Source organism: Bos grunniens, chromosome 3 (assembly GCF_055505025.1).
Source record: "Bos grunniens cultivar Pamir isolate PY7600 chromosome 3, Bosgru_T2T1.0, whole genome shotgun sequence".
Classification (NCBI taxonomy): Eukaryota; Metazoa; Chordata; class Mammalia; order Artiodactyla; family Bovidae; genus Bos; species Bos grunniens.
The window spans coordinates 119,333,008-119,359,478 of NC_141167.1; the positions used below are offsets into that span (position 1 = coordinate 119,333,008).

The 26,471-nt window shown below is 41.6% G+C and overlaps 1 protein-coding gene across 4 annotated transcripts in view; it reads left to right on the forward strand.

Moving 5' to 3' along the window:
* The window catches only part of LOC147377088 (uncharacterized), a 93,339-nt gene that overhangs the window by 12,514 nt on the left and 54,354 nt on the right, over nt 1-26,471 (forward strand). For all 4 annotated transcript variants that reach the window (XR_015161324.1, XM_086393862.1, XM_086393861.1 and 1 more), the window contains one exon: nt 16,965-17,055. Coding sequence is in view for 3 of the 4 variants with exons in the window: in XM_086393862.1 (XP_086249988.1) it covers nt 16,965-17,055 (91 nt within the window). In the remaining variant the exon portion in view is untranslated. The remainder of the gene's footprint in view (nt 1-16,964; nt 17,056-26,471) is intronic.

Here is a 26,471-nt window from a genome sequence, read left to right on the forward strand (position 1 = left end):
CTAAAACCATCTTGAACATCAGGAAGTTCACGGTTCACGTATTGCTGAAGCCTGGCTTGGAGAATTTTGAGCATCACTTTACTAGCATGTGAGATGAGTGCAATTGTGTGGTAGTTTGAGCATTCTTTGGCATTGCCTTCCTTTGGGATTGGAATGAAAACTGACCTTTTCTAGTCCTGTGGCCACTGCTGAGTTTTCCAAATTTGCTGGCATATTGAGTGCAGCACTTTCACAGCATCATCTTTCAGAATTTGAAACAGCTCAACTGGAATTCCATCACCTCCACTAGCTTTGTTCATAGTGATGCTTTCTAAGGCTTGACTTAGAAAATGTGACTTGACTTCACATTCTAGGATGTCTGGGTCTAAATGAGTGATCACACCATTGTGATTATCTTGGTCGTGAAGCTCTTTTGTATACAGTTCTTCTGTGTATTCTTGCCACCTCTTCTTAATATCTTCTGCTTCTGTTAGGTCCCTACCATTTCTGTCCTTTATTGAGCCCTTCTTTGCATGAAATGTTCCTTTGGTATCTCTGATTTTCTTGAAGAGATCTCTAGTGTTTCCCATTCTATTGTTTTTCTCTATTTCTTTGCATTGATCCCTGAGGAAGGCTTTCTTATCTCTCCTTGATTTTCTTTGGAACTCTGTATTCAAATGGGTATATCTTTCCTTTTCTCTTTTGCTTTTCACTTCCCGTCTTTTCACAGCTATTTGTAAGGCCTCCTCAGACAGCCATTTTGCTTTTTTTGCCTTTCTTTTTCTTGGGGATGATCTTGAATCTTGTCTCCTGTACAATGTCACAAACTTCCGCCCATATATCTTCAGGCATTCTGTCTATCAGATCTAGTCCCTTAAATCTATTTCTCACTTCCACTGTATAATCATAAGGGATTTGATTTAGGTCATACATGAATGGTCTAGTGGTTTTCTCCACTCTCTTCAATTTGAGTCTGAATTCAGCAATAAGGAGTTCATGATCCAAGCCACAGTCAGCTCCCCGTCTTGTTTTTGCTGACTGTATAGGGCTTCTCCATCTTTGGCTGCAAAGAATATAATCAATCTGATTTTGGTGTCGACCATCTGGTGATGTCCATGTGTAGTCTTCTCTTTTATTGGTGGAAGTGGGTGTTTGCTATAACCAGTGTGTTCTCTTGGCAAAACTCTATTAGCCTTTGCCCTGCTTCATTCCATACTCCAAGGCAAAATTTGCCTGTTACTCCAGGTGTTTCTTGACTTCCTACTTTTGCATTCCAGTCCCCTATAATGAAAAAGACATCTTTTTTGGGTGTTAGTTCTAAAAGGTCTTGTAGGTCTTCATAGAACCGTTCAACTTCAGCTTCTTCAGTATTACTTGTTGGGGCATAGGCTTGGATTACCATGATATTGAATGGTTTGCCTTGGAAATGAACAAAGATCATTCTGTCATTTTTGAGGTTGCATCCAAGTACTGTATTTTGGACTCTTTTGTTGACCATGATGGCTACTCCATTTCTTCCAAGGGATTCCTGCCCACAGTAGAAGATATAATGGTCATCTGAGTTAAATTCACCCATTCCAGTCCATTTTAGTTCACTGATTCCTAGAATGTTGACTTTCATTCTTGCCATCTCCTGTTTGACCACTTCCAATTTGCCTTGATTCATGGACCTAACATTCCATGTTCCTGTGCAATATTGCTCTTTACAGCATCAGAACTTGACTCTATCACCAGTTACATCCACAACTGGGTGTTGTTTTTGCTTTGGCTCCATCCCTTCATTTTTTCTGGAGTTATTTCTCCATTAATCTCCAGTAGCATATTGGGCACTTACTGACCTGGGGAATTCCTCTTTCAGTATCTTATCATTTTTGCCTTTTCATACTGTTCATGGGGTTCTCAAGGCAAGAATACTGAAGTGGTTTGCCATTCCCTTCTCCAGTGGACCACATTCTGTCAGACCTCTCAGTTGACTGGTTCAAAATTGGGAAAGGAGTATGACAAGGCTATAAATTGTCAATCTACTTATTTAACTTATATTCAGAGTACATCATGTGTAATCTTGGGCTGAATGAATCACAAGCTGGAATCAAAATGTCTTGGAGAAATATCAACAACCTCAGATATGCAGATGACACCACCCTTATGGCCAAAAGTGAAGAGAAACTAAAGAACCTCTTGATGAGGGTGAAAGAGAAGAGTGAAAAATCTGGCTTAAAACTCAGCATTCCAAAAAACTAAGAAAATGGCATCCGGTTCCATCACTTCATGGCAAATAAGAAGGGGAAAAAGTGGAACCGGTGACAGATTTTATTTTCTTGGGCTCCAAAATCACTGCTGATGGTGTCTGTGGCCATGAAATTAAAAGACACTTGCTCCTTGGAAGAAAAACTATGACAAACCTAGACAGCATACTAAAAAGCAAAGATATCACTTTGCCAACAAAGTGGTCTATCTAGTCAAAGCTATGGTTTTTCCAGTAGTCATGTATGGGTGTGAGAATTGGACCATTAAGAAGGCTAAGCACTCCCAGCGCTGGGTCCCTGCCCTTACCTGAGTTCCCTCTTCTCAGTCTCTCCCCATCCGGCCTTCTTGCTGTCTCTGCCTCCTCCCTCTGTCTCGCTCCTGTTTCTCTTCATCTCAGCCTCTCCCTCTTCCTCTGTGTCTCTGTCTCTCCCTCCATCTATATCTCTCCCCTCTGTCTCTCCCTCTCTCTGGCTCTCGTCTCTGCTTCTCCCTGCCTTTCCCCATCTTTCTGGCTAGGTTGGTCCTTATCTCTTTTTCTCCCTGCCTCCAGTCTCATTCTCTATGTCGGCTGGCTTGTTGTTTGTTTGTTTAAGCTGTAAAGGTATTTATTTATTTATAACTAATATTTATTTCTTTATTTGGCTGCACTGGGTCTTAGCTGCAACATGCGGGATCTAGTTCCCTGACCAGGGATCAAACCCACGCCACCTGCACTGCAGACAAAGCCCCGCGTCTTAGCCATTGGACGGCTAGAGAAGTCCTTAATGTCAGTTGATTTTCTATCTTTCCTCCTCTCTTCCTTTCTGGTGGCCCCTGTCTCCTTGTCTCCATTGTCTTTTATATCTTTTTTAGATACCTACCTCTCTTTCCTATGAGATTCTTCTCTGTCCCCCCTGCCTTCTCTCTTTATGTCTTTATGTCTCTCCTTCCCTCACCCTTTTTGTCTCTCCTTTGGTCGCATCCATCCATCCATCCACCGTTTTTCATGCTGCTCAAGTGCAAAGAACACAGACATCCTCAGCCACCACCACGTCAGGGACACGCCCCACCCTGTGGTCCCAGCCCCTGTCCGGGGGCAGAGCTGGTCTCTCTCCATCTTTTTTCTCCCACCTCATTGCCCCTCCGCCCCTTCTCACCCGAGATGCCTCCACTTCTCCAAACTCCACCCATCACCCAGGGTCTGCTCTCTGCTCACGTCCCCAAACTCCCCTATTCCTTTCCTCCAACTCCTCCCCACCCCACCCCACCCCCCCAAAAAATAAGAAGGCTAAGCACTAAAGAATTGATGTTTTCACACTTTGGTGCTGGAGAAGATTCTTGAGAGTCCGTTGGACTGCAAGGAGATCACACCTGTCAATCCTAAAAGAAATCAACCTTGAATATCCCTTGGAAGGACTTATGCTGAAGGTGAAACTCCAATAGTTTGGTTACCTGATGCTAAGAGCCGACTCACTGGAAAAGACTCTGATGCTGGGCAAGATTGAAGGTAAAAGGAGAAGAAGGCAGCAGCGGATGAGATGGTTAGATAGCATCACTGACTCCATGGACATGAATTTGAGCAAATTCTGGGATATAGTGAAGGACAGGGAGGCCTTGTGTGCTGCAGTCCATGGGGTCACAAAGGGTTGGACAAAACTTGGGAACTGAGCAGCAACAACAATAAAAACTGACAACTCCCTACCCTGGTGCCTCTCTCGCCTTCTGAGATAATCTGCACTCTATCCGTGAAGTGTGCTTCTTTTTAAATAAATCCACTTACCTGTCAATTTTTCTCTCACTGAATTCTTTATGCGATGAGATGTCAAGAGCTTAAGCTTCATTAAGTCTTGGGACCAGGTGCGATCTCAGTTAAAAGACCATGGGTTCGAGTCCCAATCTGAGTTGCGTGGTTTCAGGACTAGACACATTTCTCTCAGTGCCAGCTTTGGGATCTCCTCCTTAGTTTCAAGTCCTACCCCTCCTGGACTTCCTCATCCAAATTGTGTTGGGGACATGTATCTGGAGATAGCACAAGAGGTTGTGATGAGATGGTGTGTGGATTCCCAGGTACTGATTGTGTGGAGTGCTTTAATGTGGGTTGTATTTACTCATAAAATTCAACCTGGGGCTTGGTCCAGGCTAAAGAAATACAGTCTAGGGTAGAACTCTTAGTGAGGGTTTACCATTTGAAAAAAGTATTTATTTTTTTATTTTTTTTTTTATTACTGTTGGGAAATAGTGATTGATGGAAAACAAGACCAAATCACATTATAATAAAAGGAATGAGTAGTATATGAACACAATACAAAAGGGAAGGAGAAAAACAGAGAAGATCTTTAAATTGGGTTTTTACTGAAACAGAAACTAATTTTATTGGTATTGCTCAGTAAGTATCACACACAGTAGAAGCAAAATAACATTAGTGTTTTCACTTCCTGAGGCAACACCCACAATTCTGTACCAACATGAGACAAGTATCAAGTAGGTCACGCATTTTATTTCATAAACACCTCATGGAGCTGGGTGGAGAATGCCATGCTCTCTCCCCAAAATGTTTGAAGCACAATTGATTACATCTTAAAATAGGCCCAAAGCCTGGCACTGGGAGCTTTATTAGAAAGTTATGTCTCTGAGGCTTTTTTTTTTTTTTTAATTTAAATTTATTTATTTTAATTGGCTTTTAGAGGATTGAAAATGATATCAACTCTCTAGTCCCAGGAAGTCACAGAAAGATTTTGAGCCTCTTGTTTAGATTTGTAATTCAAAAAGATGATCTTCATGGTTATCTCCAGATTTCCTCTTGTTTTTGTTTTTGGAAAAAACTTTGCTTGGGGCAAAAGATGAGAATTTGACAACAGGAACTTGAGACCTGGTTAAAAACCTGGTAGTTGCTTCTCCCATAGAACTTGGGGGATGGGAAGAGAATGTAGCACAGGGAAGAGAGAGGAAAGAGGTGAGAGCAGGTGGCCTGCTCTCTGGGTAGGAAGATTAGAACAGGGATATCTAATTTCCAGTATAGAAGTTCTGTATTATTTTTTCGTGTAAAAAACCCACTCCTCTTTGTTCCCAAACCTTTAATACAACCTTCCTTATTTACAAAGGCATTGGGTGTATGTGTGTGTTTGTAAATTAAAGAATAGGACTGAGTTCCACCCATGTCTGGGTCAATTAAAGGGCAAACAACTGTATGAATTAGAATAAGAACAAGAGTTGAGAAGTGACATGAAGTTAGAGTCAAAAGAGCCTATGGAGACATAAACTTCCTGGAGTTGACAGAAACCTTGGAAAAGTGAATAAATTTTCTGAGGGCATGCTGCTGCTGCTGCTAAGTCGCTTTAGTCGTGTCAACTCTGTGCGACCCCATAGATGGCAGCCCACCAGGCTCCCCCGTCCCTGGGATTCTCCAGGCAAGAACACTGGAGTGGGTTGCCATTTCCTTCTCCAATGCATGAAAGTGAAAAGTGAAGGTGAAGTCAGTCAGTGGTTTTCTACTCTTAGCGACCCCATGGACTGCAGCCTACCAGGCTCCTCTGTCCATGGGATTTTCCAGGCAAGAGTACTGGGGTGGGTTGCCATTGCCTTCTCCTCTGAGGGCATAGATAAGAAGAATTTGAGCCAAGCCAATCCTTCTTTCTGAAGGAGAAGGCAGGCCCAAATACACCAGGTCACATTCAAAATGGCAAAAACACAAAAGCAGAAACCTTTGTGAGCACATACCACTGGAATAAGTAATTCCTTTTATTATTGCTGGAAACTGCCCTGCCCTGCTTACCTTATATGGTTGTTAAAGGTTGACGGGGGCCATCAGGTGGATAGTGTATGTATGTGAAAGTTTATCACTTAGTCAGATATTGTTATTACTGTTACTATTTTATGCAGCTTAAAGCGCTCTCTTCTTGTGTCCTCAGACTTGATAACTCAATTTTCATACTGGAAAGCATTACACAAAGGTTATTGTTTGTTCTTCTTGGTTGTTGGAGACCAAAGGCCACTCTGTAGAGATAGCATCTTTCTAAGCAAGCTATCTATGGTAATAACTAAAATAAATGCAAAACTGAGAAATGTTGCAAAGGTATAAAGAAATTGAGCAATTTCCTCCTCAAAGAAGAAGAAATTAAAATATGACATTAAACAAATGAAAAAATGATCAATGGAAGGGAATTCAGCTCCTTTTCCAGATGACAGAGAGTAATGGCATCTGAAAAGAGGCAATCTAAAGGAAATTTTCAAGGTAAGGAGTAGAGGCAAAAGCAAAAGCGATTTTACCTACTTTATCCAAGTTTCAGGGGGATGTGGAGACAACTGAGCAGAATGTGTAAAGAAGATATATAAGCAGAAATGATAAAAACCAAAAGGCAGACCGAGGAAATTAGTGTGATAAGATACATGGCAAATAGGCATAAAGGGATTACCTGCAGGCACATTAGCTTGGGGCAGTGACCCCTGACTCCCCCAGGGTGGAAGGCAGCACTGTCCTGGAGCTGGTAGGGTGTGTCTGGGAGATTAGATGATTTCTAAGATGTGAAATGGGAAAGACTCAGTGGGCTGTTAACCTACTATGTGGGTTTACCTATTAAGCTTCAGTTCAAACATTCTTTTTTCTGTTGTTACTAGTATTTTGAGGAGAGAAGTAAGGGGAGCTGAGCACTTTGTTGGAGGTAAAAGCAATGCCTAGAAGGTCTACAGGTAAGAGTAGCATGGTACAGGGCTGGGAAGACTTCTAACACCTTGACCTGTGGTGGAAGTCATCCAAAGGATGGGCAATTCAGAAATCAGATGCGATACATACAGGCCAGCACAAAGGCTCGATTAATTTTTACTTTCTTGAAACGGGGGTTTGACAACTGTGGCATTTGCTCAAAAGAAGTCAGAGTAGGGAACTGTCAGCCAGGTTGGAAGTAGACTTTGTGCTCATCTACTATCTCATACTACAACCTTGGGTGAATAATTTATCCTTTCTGAGCTTCAGTTTCTTCATCAGAAAAGTAGAATTAGTCACACCTTCCTCATTGCCTCCAAATAGAATATTATATGTATAAATACTTGGACATAGTGGGACTATGAATGCGTAAGTCAGATGATGACATTTTGAGTGGAAAAGATGTGTTTGTTTCTGGAACTCTTGTAAGCCCCTCTGAGGATCTTTTCTTCGTTTTGGATTAATGTCCTCTTTCTGTAAAGCACTAGACTGTATCTCAAGTGACTGTCAACTATTCTCTGCTAAGGTGTTTATTGACTGATAATTTATGAAAAATCTCCCACATGCCAGACAATATGCTAGCCATTGAAGATTCAAAGGTAAATACTATTCTTGCCCTGGTAGAACTCACAGTCTAGGAAGAAAGAAATTAATATAAAAGACAGTGAAGTTCTATAATAGAAGTTTTAAGTTGTGGGAGAGATAGGAGAGATAGGGAAGAGAAGCTTGAGGCAGAGGGGGAAGTCTTCTCAGAACAGAAGATAGATGTTCTAGGATCTGAAGGATGAATAAGCATTCCCCATTGAGAGGGCCATTGTGGGGTGGTGTTTGCAGGGGAATGGCGTGGGCAAAGGTATGAGCATATGGAAGTATTTTAAGTATTTAGGAAATGGAGAGAAGACTGATGCAGATAAATTCTAATTTAGGGGTGGAATGGGGAAAGATGGAAGACAATATAGGATGGGTTGCTGGAGGCTAGGTCTTTTCAATGAATTTGGAGCAGGTTGGAAAAACAATAGAGTATTACCATAATAGTTTTCCTTGGTTAAACTCCATTTGGTCATGGTGAATCATCTTCTTTATATACTGATAGACTGGGTTTGCTAAAATGTGGTAATGACATTTAGTGTTTATATTCTGTGGTTTCTTTATTGTAATATCATTGTCTGGTTTTTCTATCAAAGTAGTGCAGGCATCATAGAATAAGTTGTAAGTGGTCCTTCTTTATCATATCAGTTTTTTATTGCTGCTCAACAAAGTAACACAGATTTTGTGGCTTAACACAACAAAAATCTATTATCATACAGTTCTGGAGATCAGAAGTCCAAGATGAATTTTACTGAGGTAAAATCAAGGTATTGATAGGGCTGACTTCCTTCTGGAGGCCCTAGGACAGAATCAGTTTCCTTGCCTTTTCTGGCTTCTGGAGGCTACCTGCATTCCTTGGCTCATATCATCTTCCTTTATCTTCAAAGCCAGAAGTGTAGCATCTTTTTTGATCTCTCATTTCAAGTCTCCTGACTCTCTCTGAAGTGAAAGGACTCTTGTGATTACATCGGGTCCATCAGGATAATGCAGATTAGTCTCTCCATCCTAAGGTCCTTAAGTTTAATTACTTCTACAAAGTCCCCTTTGCCATATAAGGTAACATGTTCTGTTCTTCCTTCCTACTTTTACTCAATTTTTTAAAGGAAAAATTTGTGTAGAATTAGTATTATTTCTTCCTTAAATGTTTGGTAGAACTTGCTGGTGAAGTCATCTGGGCCTGGAGACTTCTTCATGGAAAGATTTTTAGCTACAGATGAAATTTCTTTAATAGGCTTAACACTATTCAGATTATATACTTCTTTTTAAGAGAGCTTCAGTAGATAATGCCTTTAAACATAATTTTTAACATTTCATCTAAGTTGCTGAATTTATTAGCATAAAGTTGGTTATAATATTCCTTTGTTATTTTTTTTTAGTCCCATAGGATATATTGTGAAATCCAATCTCTTGTTCTAATTGGTTATTAGTGTCATTTCTCTTTTTTGGTCATGAACAATCTGTGTAGAAGTTTATGAGTTTTATTGATATTCTCAAAGAAAAAGCTTTTGTTTCACTGATTTTATCTATTGTTATTCTCTTTTTATTTTATTGGTTTAGATTGTTATTATTTGCTTTCTTCTTACACTAGATTTATTTCAGTCCAAAATACTTTATATGGACCCTTGTGATTTCTTCTTTGACCCATGGTTTAGTTATATATGTGTTGTTTAATGTTTAAATATTTACGGAATTCTAGGTTGATGGTTTTCTTCTTTAAGCATTTTAAAGATGTTGCTCCACTTTCTTGGGCCTTATATTGTACTCAAAGAGAAATCTCCTGTGATTCTTACCCTGTCCCTCTACATGTGATATGTTTTTTTGCTTTTTAGTCTCCATTTAAAAAAGATTTTTGCTTTATCATGGGTTTTGAGCAATCTGATTTTGATATGCCTTGGTATACTTTTTGTAATGTTTCTTCTTTTGAACTTCTTGGGTCTGTGTCTATAGTTTTCACCAAATTTTGAAAAAAAATTTTTTCTTCAAAATTTTTTTACATCTTCTTCCTCTTTCCGTTTCCTTTCATTTATGGCCATCAATTATACATATATTAGACTACTTAAAGTTCTTCCACAGCTCATTGGTACTTTGGTAATTTTTTTCAATAATTTTTCTCTCTGTAGTTTATTTAGAATACTCTATCATTATTCTTATTATTATTTACTGAACTTTTCTTCTACAGTGCTCTTAACATTTTTTATTATATTTTTTCATATTAGGAGTATTTTTCATCTATAAAAATTCAATTTGGATCTTTAAAAAATATCTTTTATATATCTCCTTAACATGTCCATGGTTTCCACTATCTTCTTGAGTATATGGAATGTACTTGTATATCTAATAGTTGTTTTAAGGTCTTTGTTTAATAGTTCTTTTATCTGATCCTTTTGAGGTTTGTTTTTAAACTTTGGTAAGTGGGACCAGGCAATCTTTTCAGTTCAGTTCAGTTCAGTCGCTCAGTCATGTCTGACTCTTTGTGACCCCATGGACTGCAGCACGCCAGGCCTCACTGTCCATCACCAACTCCCACAGTTTATTCAAACTCATCTCCATTGAGTCAGTGATGTCATCCAACCATCTCATCCTCTGTCGTCCCCTTCTTCTCCTGCCCTCAATCTTTCCCAGCATCAGAGTCTTTTCAAATGAGTCAGCTCTTCCTAATAGGTGGCCAAAGTATTGGAGTTTCAGCTTCAACATCAGTCCTTCCAATGAACACTCAATGAACACTTCAATGAACACTTCCAATGATCTCCTTTAGGATGGACTGGTTGGATCTCCTTGCAGTCCAAGGGACTCTCAAGAGTCTTCTCCAACACCACAGTTCAAAAGTATCAATTCTTTGGCGCTCAGTTTTCTTCATAGTCCAACTCTCACATCCATACATGAGTACTGGAAAAACCATAGCCTTGACTAGATGGACCTTTGTTGGCAAAGTAATGTCTCTGCTTTTTAATATGCTGTCTAGGTTGGCCATAACTTTCCTTCTAAGGAGTAAGCGTCTTTTAATTTCATGGCTGCAGTCACCATCTGCAGTGATTTTGGAGCCCCTAAAAATAAAGCCTGCCACTGTTTCCACTTCTATTTGCCATGAAGTGATGGGACTAGAAGCCATATTCTTAGTTTTCTGAATGTTGAACTTTAAGCCAACTTTTTCACTCTCCTCTTTCACTTTTATCAACAGGCTCTTTAGTTCTTCACTTCCTGCCATAAGGGTGGTGTCATCTGCATATCTGAGATTATTGATATTTCTCCCAGCAATCTTGATTCCAGCTTGTGCTTCATCCAGCCCAGCGTTTCTCATGATGTACTCTGCATATAAGTTAAATAAGCAGGGTGACAATATACAGCCTTGACATACCCCTTTTCCTATTTGGAACCAGTCTGTTGTTCCATGTCCAGTTCTAACTGTTGCTTCCTGACCTGCATACAGATTTCTCAAGAGACAGGTCAGGCAATCTTTTACATGGGGCTAATTTGGCAATACTCTTTGGAATCCTATTCCTGAAAACCCAACCTATTCCACTCTAATTTTGGGAACATAAACTATTCCCAGCCCTGTATAGCTTTGAGAGTTGTTTATTCTGCTCTTTTCCAGTGGTTCTTCCTCCTACCTAAGCTACTTTCCTCATATGTTTGTCAGTCACTCAGTTGTGTCCACCTCTGTGTGACCCCCATGGACTGTAACATGCCAGGTTCCTCTGTCCAAGGAATTCTCTAGGCAGGAATACTGGAGTGGGTTGCCATTCCCTTCTCCAGGGGATCTTCCCAATGCAGGGGCAGAATCCAAGTCTCCTGCATTGCAGGCAGATTCTTTACTGTCAGGGCCGCTGGGGAAGCCCAGTTTCCTCATACATAAGCAGTAATCAGTATTCAGCCAAAGTATCAAAGTGAACCCTCTGCAGAGCTCTGGAGCCCTTTCTGTATGCAAGTCTATTTCTCTGATACTTCACTCTGTGAACTCTAGCTGCCTTGGGCTTCCCAAACTCCCAACTCTATCTCCTCAACTCAACTTACCCTGGACTCCTCTCTCTGTTCTTTGCCTAGGAAACACTTCCTAGGCATCAGTCTGGGACAACCATAGGGCTTCCTTTGCTTGTTTCTTCTTTTGTCAGGGGACTCTGTCTTTTACTGCTTATTCCCAATGTCTAAAATCATATATTTTGTATTTTAATTGTCTAAGGAGAGAGGGTAACTTTAGGCATTTTCAATTCATCTTTGTTGAAAGTAGACATAAACATGAAAATAGCTCAAGATGAGATTGCTTAAAGATTTGATTTCAAGATGCTTTAGATCCAAAAAAATAATGCCATGGTCACAAAAACCTAGAGCATGGAAATCTATGACATAATAGGGAGCAAGTGACTAATATTAGTATGCCTAAAGTTGATATAATCAGTTCCACCCTGTTTCAGATCAAAAGCACACACTAGACCCTGCTGAAAACTGCTGGAGCAGGGCATCTAAACCCTCATCATCATGGGTAAGGGGCATTACTGTATTCTTGGTTCTAGGAAACCCAGCTGCCCCAATCTGCAGGAAGTTGATGAAGTCATCAGACAGGGTTGGGCCTGGGTCCCTGGTCACAGTAGATTTTCCAGGCTTCCTTGAAGATTATTTCTGCCTGTGTTTCTAGGGAAACAAGCTTGAGCCCATGGGACCTCCTAACACCTCAGCACTGGAACTGAAGAGCGAGAAGTGAAGCCATCCTCTAGTGCCTCAATTCTGCCCACTGGAGTCATGATTAACTTTGTGGCAACAGAGTTTTGATAAACTACCTTCTTTCCTTAATAGTAATTCAGATTTCCTGGGTGGATCAGCTCTGCTGGGTTAAGAAATAAGTGTTGGGCCATTCCCTATGCTGCAGGGGAACTGGTGGCCTGGATGGTTGAGCATCCCTGATGACTACCTTCTGGGGATAGGCAGATAGGGAAGGAGTTACCTATAGGCTAAGCCTCCCAGGTCTAGGATCCTTATTTTAAAGAATCTGGCTAGGACTTCTCTGGTGGTCCAGTGGTTAAGAACTCTTTACCTGCCAATGCAGGGGACATGGGTTTAATCCCTCATCTGGGAAGATCCCATGTGCCCAGAGGTATATAAACCCACAAGCCACAACTACTGAGCCTGTGTGCTGCAACTACTGAAGTCTGCATACCTAGAGCTTATGCTCTGCAACAAGAGAAGCCATGGCAATGAGAAGCTCATGCAATTGCAGCTAGAGAGTAGTCCCTACTCACCACAGCTAGAGAAAGCCCTGCAGCAGTGAATACCCAGTGCAGCCAACAATAAATAAATACAAAAACATCTTTAAGAAAGAAAAAAAAAAAAACAGTCTGGCTAAATAGCCTAGAAGATCCTTACTTTATATCTTCCTGAAACAGTATCATTTCCCATTTAGTTTCTTTTTATTGAGGCAGAGTCCATAGAAGCCAATGCCGAGGAAATGCAGCCAGTGGAGGGAAGTACAAGCAAAGCCATCACCTCCTTGAATGACTAGGAAGGGCTCTTCCTAAGGGCCAGTTGTGATGACTCATACAATGATGATAGGTTATCATAGTGATAACAAATGCCAGGCATTGTCTCTGTGCACTTTGCTTAGAAAGCATTGTTGACTGTAAGCATAAGCATATGTGTGTCCAAAATGTCTGCTGAATCACTGAAATGCCTGATGTAGGTCAGGACACACAGTAGGCACACAGGAAATGCTCACTGAATGAATAAGCAGAGAGAGTTCTATAGTTGCCATGGGCTTGGAGATGGATGCATTTATTGAGCTCTTCCTGGGTGTGTGGCAGCAACCTTGTGGTACACGAAACTAAAAATGACACCTCATCTGCCATAGTGAGTTTTGCAGTCTGGGGCAAAGAACTGTAGTACAAAATAAAAAAGTTGTAATGTCTACAAAAGCAGTGACTCACAAAACCCAGGAGAAAGAGAACCCTTAATTCAAGCTTCTTCTTAAAACAGTAGCCCTCTGAAGCTAGTGCGTATCTGTTTTCTAACCACATGTTATAAAACCCTTCCTATATTTGGGATAGTTTCTGCATTACAAGTCTCGCCCACCCCCAGGGGAAAAGTAGACACTCACTTTTCCAGTTGTCCTTGCAGTTGGGTTATGTATATTCACAGATCCGAGTTCTGCCAATCAGATATGCTGATGGGAAACTCTGATTAGGAAAAGAGTAGAGTGAAGAAGCAGGGGCCCAGTTGATGACGAGGAAGACGGTGGGGCACTTGGCTGTTGGGAGCAGCAGAGGCAGGGTTTTAGGCTTCCAGGTCCCAGTGTCAGCAGTGTGAAATCTGTGCTGTGTCAAGTCCTTCAGTGGGATCTCCAAGGAAGACATCAGTATGGTCCAAATATTATACCTTATCATGTCACCTCCAAGGCTGGCTTTCTGACCCTTCTAGAGATTTTCTGAGCTAACCCTCCAATTTTAATTTTTTTTAATATTTATTTATTTATTTGACTGGGTCGGATCTTAGTTTTGGCTGGCAGGCTTAACTTGTTCTGAGGCATGTGGGATCTTAATTTCCTGAGCAGGGATCGAACCTGAGTCCCATGTATTATACGGTGGATTCTTACTCACTGGATCACCAAGGAAATTCCCCAAAATCTTTAATAAATTATTTTTCTGCTTAAGGTAGCTAGAGGAAGTCCTGTTATGTGTAACTGAGAACCTGACTGAAAAAACTCTCCTTTGTTGACTGGTAAGACTTCCTTTTCAAGTGCTTCCTTTTTAAGCAAACATGAAGAGATGTCATTTGTTTGTTTTTTTGATTAAAGGTGCAGCCTTTTAAGAGCTGCTGGGTCAGAATGAGCGAGTAGGTCCCAAACTGTTCTTGAAGAAGTGAGCATACTTCTCACTTCTGAAAGTTTCCTTGCAATTTCTGCACTTTAAATATACTGGACATGAGTGTTCTTCTGCCTGCATCCTCCTTTTTCATTAGTATCCTTGGATGCCCAGCCTGAGGTGTGCAGTCATCCCAGACCGTTCCTCTCCCTCATTTACCAGTGACAAACTTTCAGAATTTGACCTTGATATTATTGCTTAAACTATTGCTCTTCTTCCCATCTCCACTGGTACTCCCTTAGCTTAGTCCTCTGTCTGTTGTATTTGTCTCCTAGTTCAGCCCCTGTCTCCAGCCTCTTCATGTTTCAGGCCATCTTCCATGCCACTGAATTTAATCAAGCTACCCTTCCTTTGAAGATAAAACCCTCCAATGGTTACCTATTTCTAGTAGAAAAATGTCCAAGCTCTTTTGTAATCTTGCTCCAGAAAATCATTCTAGATACACTTCCTGCTGTGCCCTCATCACCTCTCTTGTCTAGCCACCCACCAGTCTCCAAGTACCTGGCTTTCAGAGCTGCATCTCATTGTGCACTATTCCCTTTTCTTGAAATGTCCTTTGTCATATTATGAATTTGGCATACTCCTACTCATCCTTCAAGATTTAGTGATAATGCCACCCAACTCTGGGAAATGGTTTCTGCCATTTCCATCAATGTGTAGCAATTCTTTTTCTGTGCTCCCAGCCTTTTCCCTTCCTTCTAATATAGCACTCACCACATTATTGTGTTTATTGACTCTTACGTGTTTATCTTCTCACTGGACAGTGAAGTTGTAAAGAGTGGGGGCAAAGTTCTTTTCACCTCTGCATCCTCAGGTTCAAGGACAGTGCCTGGCACTTAGTACAAACTCAGATGATGCTTGTGAAATTAACAAATTAGTTAATAATAAAAACACTTGCAGGAAAGAATCTTGAAACTAGTTGAAAACACTGGCAACTCGGCAACCTGAATTCCCGAATAGAGGCTGTTATTAAAATAGTAAGATTCTAGTCACTCTGGCCACAGCTGTCCCATCTCCAGTGAACCATGTGCATCCCCTAAGGGGAATCTTTTTGCATAGACAGCCTCAGCAGACCCAGAAAAGGCAATGAAACACCTGCTAATTTACAAACACCTAGGTATTTTGAATAATAATTAGCACAGAGCTCACTAATAGTTAGGGAGTAATTAATAGGTAAATGTTGGCATTTAACAAAATGTTTTCCCCTTTTTCTACCCAAGCAGTGATTTTAAATTGAGGATGCTCAAAATGGCATGAAAGGGGAGGAAATCATTCCAGACATCACGTGTATTTAAAAGACAGTGCTGCTGGTGGGTGTCCTTCATTACCATCGTTAACCACAATGGCAACAGCCAGTGTTCACCGAGCCCCTGCCAGCTGAGGCAGAGGTGCAGAATTGAAGGCAGCAGGCCTGCTTTCATAAAAAACTCTCATATGAAAATAAATTACACTCGTGAAGCAAATGAATTTGGAGAGAGGCAGGTGATAACTCACAATCCAAAGAGACCCTGTTCTAAACAAAAGGATCTCCCACAGGGCTCCTTTAAATAGGAAACTGCTAAGGAGCAGTTAAAATATCATTGAGTTTATAAGGAATCGATTAAGAATCAATTCTTTCAGAAACCGATCTATTGCACAAGGGGGATGTGACTATCTTTAGAATTGCCGCTCCAACCTTTGCTTTGCCACCAGCCTTTGCCAGCAACCATTACACAGCAACAGTGAATAAAGGGAAATGTATAGAGAGGGTCAGGAGAGCCAGATTTGAATCTGGCTTTTGGCCATTCTGGTTCAGCCTGGAACAGGGGCCAACAGTCTTAGGGGGGCAAGTATTAAAAAAGAAAATGAGCTTGAAATAGCCCATGACATGGGTGGTTGTTCACTGGTGTATTAGTTTGCTAGGACAGCTATAACAAAGTACCACAAACCAAGCTGCTTAAAGAGCAGAAATTTGTCTCATAGTTCTGAAGCCCAGAAGTCCAAGGTGTGGTGAGGTCAGTTCCTTCTGAACTTTGTCGCCATGCCTCTCTCCGAGCTTCTGCTGCTTTGCTGCCAGTCTTTGGTGTTTCTTGTCTTCTGCTGCATCACACCAATCTGGTTTTATCATCATACAGCATGTTCTCTGTGTGAATGTCCACTATGACCCCATCCTAACTAATTACATCTGCAATATTCTTGTTTCCAAATAAGGTGACATTCTGAGATACTGAGGATTAAAACTTTAACATATGAATTTTGAGAGAGCACAATTTAATCTGTAACAACTCATTATTGCTCTGGCCTTAAGTCACTGGAATGACAGACATGCTGTGTTTTTTCATGGTAGATATTTTGCTTTTCTTGGCTAAGATGTTGCCAAGTGAAAGGCATTTTTATAGAAATAACAGCAAGCCACAAAGAGAAGATCTTGAACATAGAAATCAAGACAAAAGGGAAACTTCTAGGAGAGAGTAGACCAGGAAGTAGCTTCAATAGCAGTTTTCTTCTCCCTGACAGCCTTTTATTTCTTCCCTCTTAGGAAAAGGGATGTATTCACCAGGGATTTGGTCACATTCTCCTTTCCACATGAGGAGTACGAAGGAGGTCTGGCACTCTATTCTTATCATGACTCATTTTTCTTTTTACAGGAAGAAGATTCCTCACACCCAGAAAAACCATCCTTCTGTCAGATGGAGAAGGCTCTGCCTCCAGGGTTCTGCCAAACCATCCACAAGAGCAGTGAGTTGGTCATTTCCTCCCAAGCATGGCTTTCAATAAACTAAAACACACACACACACACACACACACACACACACAAGAAACAACCAACTGATGCTGTTGTCTCATAGATTATATCAGTATTACCATGGGATTGCTGCACGTATGGAAGTCAGAAACTGGAAGAAATTATTTGAGGCACTTTAATATCTAGGATACACTTGTTCTGTGTTCTGGTCTCCACCCAGTGACTCTTGGATATTGGGGTAGATTAATTGTAGTAATGACTGAATTTGTTCCCACCGCCTGTATCCAGGCATTTGATAATGCCCCCCTGTGCTGACTTTTGGCATAGTCACGTGTCTTGATTTGGCCAAGGGAGCAGCCCGAAAAGCACCTGTATATTGGGGCTGGTCCTCTTGCTGGCCTTGCAACCACTGCTGCTGCCACCAAATGATCAAGCACAAGCTTGCTTCCTGGAGGAGATACCACATGATCAGAGATAAGCCATCCCAGTTGAGCCATCATAGACTAGCCCATTGCCAGTCAACTCTACAGCTGATTATAGATGTATGAGTGCCCAGCTGTTATTAGCAGAGTATGGTCCCAAGCTGCAAGAACCACTCAGGCACAAGAGGCCTACACTACAACTTATCAAAATTGTGAGCCAAAGTAATGTCTTTGTTTCCCCTTTTTCTTTTTGTTGTTGTTGTAGGCCACCTGGTTTTGAAGTGTTTTGTTATGTAGCAAAAGTTAACTGACACAGATATTTCTCTAAGGGTTCTCCTGGAGCCCAGTGCCACTGGTGGGATCATATGGCTGGGATTTTAGGGACATTTTCTACTGTGCCAAGTGTAATGTGGGTGAACTGGTCTAGCAGGGGGGCTCTGTTACCAGTCATGCTCTGTGCTGTTTGGGAGCACAGGCTTTGGAGTCAAACTGGCCTTGATTCCAATCATGGCATTATGTCAGTGTGGAAGTAATGGCTATAAAATCTCAATGGTATAAAAACATAAAAATCTCAATGGCTTCACACCATAAAGGTGTATTTCTTTCCTATGTCACTGCTCATCTATATATTTATGTATTTGGTGCCCTATACATATGCAGTGGGATTCCCTGATGGCTCAGATGGTAAAGAATCTGCCTACAATGCAGGAGATCAGGTTTGATCTTTGAGTCAGGAAGATGCCCTGGAGAAGGAAGTGGGAACCCACTCCAGTATTCATGCCTAGAGAATTCCATGGACAGAGGAGCCTGGTGGGCTACAGTCCATGGGATTGCAAAGAGTTGGACATGGTTGAGCAACTAACACACTTCACTCACATCTGTGATGATCTGCATAGCTGGCTGGCTGGCAGGTCTAAGAGGGCTCAGTTGGGATGGTATCTTGTCCTCCAGCTGGCTAACTTGTGCATGATCACACTCATGTATAGTCATGTAGAGATTCAGGGACCAAGGATCCTTCCACCTAGTGTGTTCTTTGAGTCCTCCACTGGATCTTCTGCAACTAGCCAGGAGACAAGAAAAGAGAAAGAACATGGAGAGTCTGGTTGGTTTAAGGGCTGTAAATGCCAGAAGTTAATTCCTGCCTCATTCCATTGATAGAACTAGTCAAATGGCCCCATCTAGATGTAAAGGGACTGGGAACATGATCCAGTAGTGTGCCAAGGAAAGAGAGAAAATACATATTGGTGAGACACAGAAATCTGTCTCATTTAGCAATTCATTAACTAGGCAATTAGGCAAGTTACTTGATTTCTTTGATAGTTAAATAGTCCTGTGTGGATTGTACAATCATGCAGAAGTGACCTCATGCCAATCTGTCTTTTCATTCTGGTCTGTGTCCATTCATACTAAGAACTGAGGCTGTTTAATGCGACATTGCTATGCTATTTCTGAGAATCAGGCCCTATCTGGCATACCAAGGAAGAAGCACATGAATGGTTTTCCCTGCGTGCAGGAAATGAGTGGGTGCATTTTTTACAAGGAAATTTTTAAAATTATAAACCATCTGTGAGTTGGTCTTTTTTTTATTATTGTCATATGCCAATAAATAATAATAAAATACACCTTCCTAAAAGAAAAACCTAGAGCCAGACATCCTGGAATGTGAAGTCCAGTAGGCCTTAGAAAGCATGACTATGAACAAAGCTAGTGGAGGTGATGGAATTCCAGTTGAGCTGTTTCAAATCCTGAAAGATGATGCTGTGAAAGTGCTGCACTCAATATGCCAGCAAATTTGGAAAACTCAGCAGTGGCCACAGGACTGGAAAAGGTCAGTTTTAATACCAATCCCAAAGAAAGGCAATGCCAAAGAATGCTCAAACTACCACACAATTGCACTCATCTCACATGCTAGTAAAGTAATGCTCAAAATTCTCCAAGCCAGGCTTCAGTAATACGTGAACCATGAACTTCCTGATGTTCAAGCTGGTTTTAGAAAAGGAAGAGGAACCAGAGATCAAATTGCCAACATCTGCTGGATCATGGAAAAAGCAAGAGAGTTCCAGAAAAACATCTATTTCTGCTTTATTGACTATGCCAAAGCCTTTGATTGTGTGGATCACAATAAACTATGGAAAATTCTGAAAGAGATGGGAATACCAGACCACCTGACCTGTCTCTTGAGAAATCTGTATGCAGGTCAGGAAACAACAGTGAGAACTGGACATGGAACAACAGACTGGTTCCAAATAGGAAAAGGAGTACATTAAGGTTGTATATTGTCACCCTGCTTATTTAACTTCTATGCAGAGTACATCATGAGAAACGCTGGACTGGAAGAAACACAAGCTGGACTCAAGATTGCTGGGAGAAATATCAATAACCTCAGATTGCAGATGACACCACCCTTATGGCAGAAAGTGAAGAGGAACTAAAAAGCCTCTTGAGGAAAGTGAAAGTGGAGAGTGAAAATGTTGGCTTAAAGCTCAACATTCAGAAAACGAAGATCATGGCATCTGGTCCCATCATGTCATGGGAAATAGATGGGGAAATAGTGGAAACAGTGTCAGACTTTATTTTTCTGGGCTCCAAAATCATTGCAGATGGTGACTGCAGCCATGAAATTAAAAGACGCTTACTCCTTGGAAGGAAAGTTATTTCCAACCTAGATAGCATATTCAAAAGCAGAGACATTACTTTGCCAACAAAGGTCCGTCTAGTCAAGGCTATGGTTTTTCCTGTGGTCATGTATGGATGTGAGAGTTGGACTGTGAAGAAGGCTGAGCACTGAAGAATTGATACTTTTGAACTGTGGTGTTGGAGAAGACTCTTGAGAGTCCCTTGGACTGCAAGGAGATACAGCCAGCCCATTCTGAAGGAGATCAGCCCTGGGATTTCTTTGGAGGGAATGATGCTAAAGCTGAAGCTCCAGTACTTTGGCCACCTCATGTGAAGAGTTGACTCATTGGAAAAGACTCTGATGCTGGAGGGATTGGGGGCAGGAGGAGAAGGGGACGACAGAGGATGAGATGGCTGGATGACATCACTGACTCGATGGACGTGAGTCTGAGTGAATTCCGGGAGTTGGTGATGGACAGGTTGGCCTGGCATGCTGCGATTCATGGGGTCACAAAGAGTTGGACATGACTGAGCGACTGAACTGAACTGAACTGAAAAGAAAAACTGTTATCTAACTGTGGAAAATTCTGAAAGAGATGGGAATAACAGACCACCTGACCTGTCTCTTGAGAAATCTGTATGCAGGTCAAGAAGCAACAGTTAGAACTGGACATGGAACAACAGACTGGTTCCAAACAGGAAAAGGAGTACATCAAGGCTGTATATTGTCACCCTGCTTATTTAACTTCTATGCAGAATACATCATGAGAAATGCTGGGCTGGAAGAAGTACAAGCTGGAATCAAGATTGCTGGGAGAAATATCAATAACTTCAGATATGCAGATGACACCACCCTTATGGCAGAAAGTGAAGAACTAAAATGCCTCTTGATGAAAGTGAAAGAGGAGAGTGAAAAAGTTGGCCTAAAGTTCAACATTCAGAAAACTAAGATCATGGCATCTGGTCCCATCACTTCATGGCAAATAGATGGGGAAACAGTGGCAGGCTTTATTTTATGGGGGCTCCAAAATCACTGCAGATGGTGAGTGCAGCCATGAAATTGAAAGATGCTTACTCCTTGGAAGGAAAATTATGACCAACCTAGACAGCATATTAAAAAGCAGAGACAACACTTTGCCAACAAAAGTCCATCTAGTCAAGGCTATGGTTTTTCCAGTGGTCATGTATGTATGTGAGAGTTGGACTATAAAGAAAGCTGAGAGCCGAAGAATTGATGCTTTTGAACTGTGGTGTTGGAGAAGACTCTTGAGAGTCCCTTGGACTGCAAGGAGGTCCAACCAGTTTATCCTAAAGGAGATCAGTCCTGAGTGTTCATTGGAAGGACTGATATTGAAACTGAAACTCCAATACTTTGGTCACCTGGTGCGAAGAACTGACTCATTTGAAAAGACCTTGATGCTGGGAAAGATTGAAGGCAAGAGGAAAGGGGGATGACAGAGGATGAAATGTTTGGATGGCATCACCGACTCAATGGAGATGAGTTTGAGTAAACTCTGGGTGTTGCTGATGGACTGCCTGGTGTGCTGCAGGCCATGGGGTCGCAAAGAGTCGGACACTGAGTGACTGAACTGAACTGAACTGAACTGAAGACTTAAAGACTTACTGCAATACTATTGATATTTAATGGTATTATGTAGCTAGAATGGGCCCTTAAAACACAAGGGCCCAACCCCACACTTGAAGAGTACGTTGGAGAGGTATTTGGATTTCAGATTCATTTGAGCATATTTTCAAATAATCACCCTGGTCACTCTGTTTCACTGTTTTATTTATTTACTTAAATTAAATAATTTAATTGGGGAATAATTACTTTACAATATTGTGATGGATTTGCCATATATCAACATGAATCAGCCACAGGTATTCATGTTACCCCCTGCCCCATCCTGAACGCCCCTCCCACACCCCTCCCCACCCTGTCTCTCTGGTTGTCCCAGAGCACAGGCTTTGGATTCCCTGCTTCATGCATTGAATTTGCACTGGTTATCTATTTTACATATGGTAATTTACATGTTTCAGTGCTATTCTCTCAAATCATCAGTGGGAGAAGGCAAGGGTGGGAGGTTTCATTGTTTTAAGCTTTTAAACACAAATAGAAAGCATGTGGTCACATAGAATGTTAGAACTAAAGGAACTCAGGTTCTGTTTCATCATCTTCACAAGCATTGTTTATTTTTGCTTTACAGCTTAAATTCAAGAATATCTAGTACCGCAGGTGTTGGAGACACAAACTGATCCCAAAGGGAGCTTTTGTTGTTTTTCAGTTGCTAAGTCATGTCCAACTCTTTGCAACCCCATGGACAGCAGCATGTCAGTCTTCCCTGTCTTTCACTATCTCCGAGTTTGCTCAAATTCATGCCCATTGAGTCGATGATGCCATCCAACCATCTCATCCTCTGTCACCCCCTTCCCCTCCTGCCCTCAGTCTTTCCCAGCATCAGGGTCTTTTCCAATGAATTGGCTCTTCATATCAGGTGCCTGAAGTTTTGGAGCTTCAGCTTCAACATCAGTCCTTCCAATGAGTATTCAGGGTTGATTTCTTTTAGGATTGACTGGGTTGGTCTCCTTGCTGTCCAAGGGATTGTCAAGAGTCTTTTCCAGTTATGCTAAACCATTATGAATTTATTGGAAGCTCACTGAATTCACTTCCATATAGAATATCGTATCTACTTAAAGGATAAGTGTTTTAGTCAGCATCAGATCAGATCAGATCAGATCAGTCGCTCAGTCGTGTCTGACTCTTTTCGACCCCATGAATTGCTGCACACCAGGCCTCCCTGTCCATCACCAACTCCCGGAGTTCACTCAGACTCACGTCCATTGAGACAGTGATGCGATCCAGCCATCTCATCCTCTGTCGTCCCCTTCTCCTCCTGCCCCCAATCCCTCCCAGCATCAGAGTCTTTTCCAATGAGTCAACTCTTCACATGAGGTGGCCAAAGTACTGGAGTTTCAGCTTTAGCATCATTCCTTCCAAAGAAACCCCAGGAATGATCTCCTTCAGGATGGACTGGTTGGATCTCCTTGCAGTCCAAGGGACTCTCAAGAGTCTTCTCCAATACCACAGTTCAAAAGTATCAATTCTTCGGTGCTCAGCCTTCTTCACAGTCCAACTCTCACATCCATACATGACCACAGGAAAAACCATAGCCTTGACTAGACGGACCTTTGTTGGCAAAGTAATGTCTCTGCTTTTGAATATGCTATCTAGGTTGGAAATAACTTTCCTTCCAAGGAGTAAGCATCTTTTAATTTCATGGCTGCACTAACCATCTGCAGTGATTTTGGAGCCCAGAAAAATAAAGTCTGACACTGTTTCCACTATTTCCCCATCTATTTCCCATGACGTGATGGGAACAGATGCCGTGATCTTCGTTTTCTGAATGTTGAGCTTTAAGCCAACATTTTCACTCTCCACTTTCACTTTCTTCAAGAGGCTTTTTAGTTCCTCTTCACCTTCTGCCATATGGGTGGTGTCATCTGCATATCTGAGGTTATTGATATTTCTCCCAGCAATCTTGGGTCCAGCTTGTGTTTCTTCCAGTCCAGCGTTTCTCATGATGTACTCTGCATAGAAGTTAAATAAGCAGGGTGAGAATATATAGCTTTGATGTACTCCTTTTCTTATTTGGAACCAGTCTGTTGTTCCATGTCCCGTTCTAACTGTTGCTTCCTGAGATGGGTCTGGTATTCCCATCTCCTTCAGAATTTTCCACAGTTTATTGTGATCCACACAGTCAAAGGCTTTGGCATAGTCAATAAAGCAGAAATAGATGTTTTTCTGGAACTCTTTTGCTTTTTCCATGATGCAGCGGTTGTTGGCAATTTGATCTCTGGTTCCTCTTCCTTTTCTAAAACCAGCTTGAACATCAGGAAGTTCATGGTTCACCTATTGCTGAAGCCTAGCTTAAAAAATTTTGAGCATAACTTTACTAGTGTGTGAAATGAGTGCAATTGTGTGGTAGTTTGAGAATTCTTTGGCATTGCCTTTCTTTGGGATTGGAATGAAAACTGACCTTTTCCAGTCCAGTGGCCACTGCTGCGTTTTCCAAATTTGCTGGCATATTGAGTGCAGCACTTTCACGGCATCATCTTTCAGGATTTGGAATAGCTCAACTGGAATTCCATCACCTCCACTAGCTTTGTTCGTAGTGATACTTTCTAAGGCCCACTTGACTTCATATTCCAGGATGTCTGGCTCTAGGTGAGTGATCACACCATTGTGATTACCTGGGTAGTGAAGATCTTTTTTGTACAATTCTTCTGTGTATTCTTGCCATTTCTTCTTAATATCTTCTGCTTCTGTTAGGTCCATACTATTTCTGTCCTTTTTTGAGCCCATCTTTGCATGAAATGTTCCTTTGGTATCTCTGATTTTCTTGAGGAGATCTCTAGTCTTTCCCATTCTATTGTTTTCCTCTATTTCTTTGCATTGATCGCTGAAGAAGGCTTTCTTATCTCTTCTTGCTATTCTTTGGAACTCTGCATTCAGATGTTTATATAGTTCCTTTTTTTCCTTTGCTTTTCATGTCTCTTCTTTTCACAGCTATTTGTAAGGCCTCCCCAGAGAGCCATTTTGCTTTTTTCATTTCTTTTCCATGGGGATGTTCTTGATCCCTGTCTCCTGTACAATGTCACGAGCCTCATTCCATAGTTCATCAGGCACTCTATCTATCTGATCTAGGCCCTTAAATCTATTTCTCACTTCCACTGTATAATCATAAGGGATTTGATTTAGGTCATACCTGAATGGTCTAGTGGTTTTCCCTACTTTCTTCATGGTCTGCTATAAAACATACTGGCTGGCCTAAAGAACAACATTTGTTTCTCACAGTTCTGGAGGCTGGTAAGTCCTGGGTGAAGACGCTGGCCAGTTTGGTTCTTGGTAAGGGCTCTCTTCCTGGCTTGCAAATGGCTGCCTTGTTGCTGTATCCACACATGGTAGAGAAAGGAAACTCTGATGTCTACTCCTCTTCTTATAAGGGCACTAGTCCCACCATGGGGGTTCCACCTTTATGAAATCATCTAAATTTAATCACATCCCCAAAGCCCTACCTTCTAATGCTTAGGGTTAGTTCAATTCAGTTCACTTGCTCAGTTGTGTCCGACTCTTTGTGACCCCATGAATTGCAGCACACCAGGCCTCCCTGTCCATCACCAACTCCCGGAGTTCACTCAGACTCACGTCCATTGAGTCAGTGATGCCATCCAGCCATCTCATCCTCTGTCGTCCCCTTCTCCTCCTGCCCCCAATCCCTCCCAGCATCAGAGTCTTTTCCAATGAGTCAACTCTCCGCATGCGGTGGCCAAAGTACTGGAGTTTCAGCTTTAGCATCATTCCTTCCAAAGAAATCCCAGGGCTGATCTCTTTCAGAATGGACTGGTTGGATCTCCTTGCAGTCCAAGGACTCTCAAGAGTCTTCTCCAACACCACAGTTCAAAATGCTTAGGGTTAGGGCTTCAACAAATAAATTTGAGGTGAGACACAAACATTCAGTCCAAAACAATCAGTAATGAAATTGTACCACTTTGAAGATAATTTTGAGGGAGAAGTCAGAAAATGATATGCTTTGGGCTCAAATTTTGCTAGCTTTGTCACTGGCTGCTCCACAGAGGCCTGGTCTTTGATATCTGCTCCCTGCTAGCACTCAGCCCCCCACTGTGTTTCCTGGATCCTCCCACATGAAGTAGGATCTTCATTAGAAGCAGGATGACTGATAGGTCTGCAGAATTCCAGGTCTCAGATCTAGACACTGTGGACTAGACCACACGGTTCACTGGCTGGTGCAGCAAAGCCATGTTGAATCCAAGGGTGTAAGTGTAGAAGCAGATCATCATCTCCTGAATCCTTGTCTTTCTTTCTCTCACCTGTAGTCTGCTGCCCTCGTCTTTTTGCTTGTTTGTTTTGTTTTTAAGTTAACTAAATACCAGCTGCCTATCAGATAGCTCTTTTCAATTGTCCTCTTATCCAAATGATTAAATCCAAATCTGTACAGATCTGTTCTTCCCATTCATGACTCCTTTTCCAAGTGTCCCACATTTTCCTTTAGTTGTTGTCACCATTATTCTCCTAGCCTCTATAATCTTGGACATGTTCTCTTTTACTCTTTCAACAAAATTTCAAGATCTGTAATCAAGTTCTTTCCTCTTCCATTTACCCTGGTTTCAAGCCAGATCAACTTGCATCTAAGATTGTGCCTCACTAACCCTGCCACTAACCCTGTTTTCTGCTGCCAAATGAACCTTTCCAAATACCATTTCCATCATGTCACTCTTCCCCCAAGAGTTTGCAATAGTTTCCTGTTGCTAATGTATTGAAATTATCTCCCCTGAGGCCTGAGGAGGCTGGA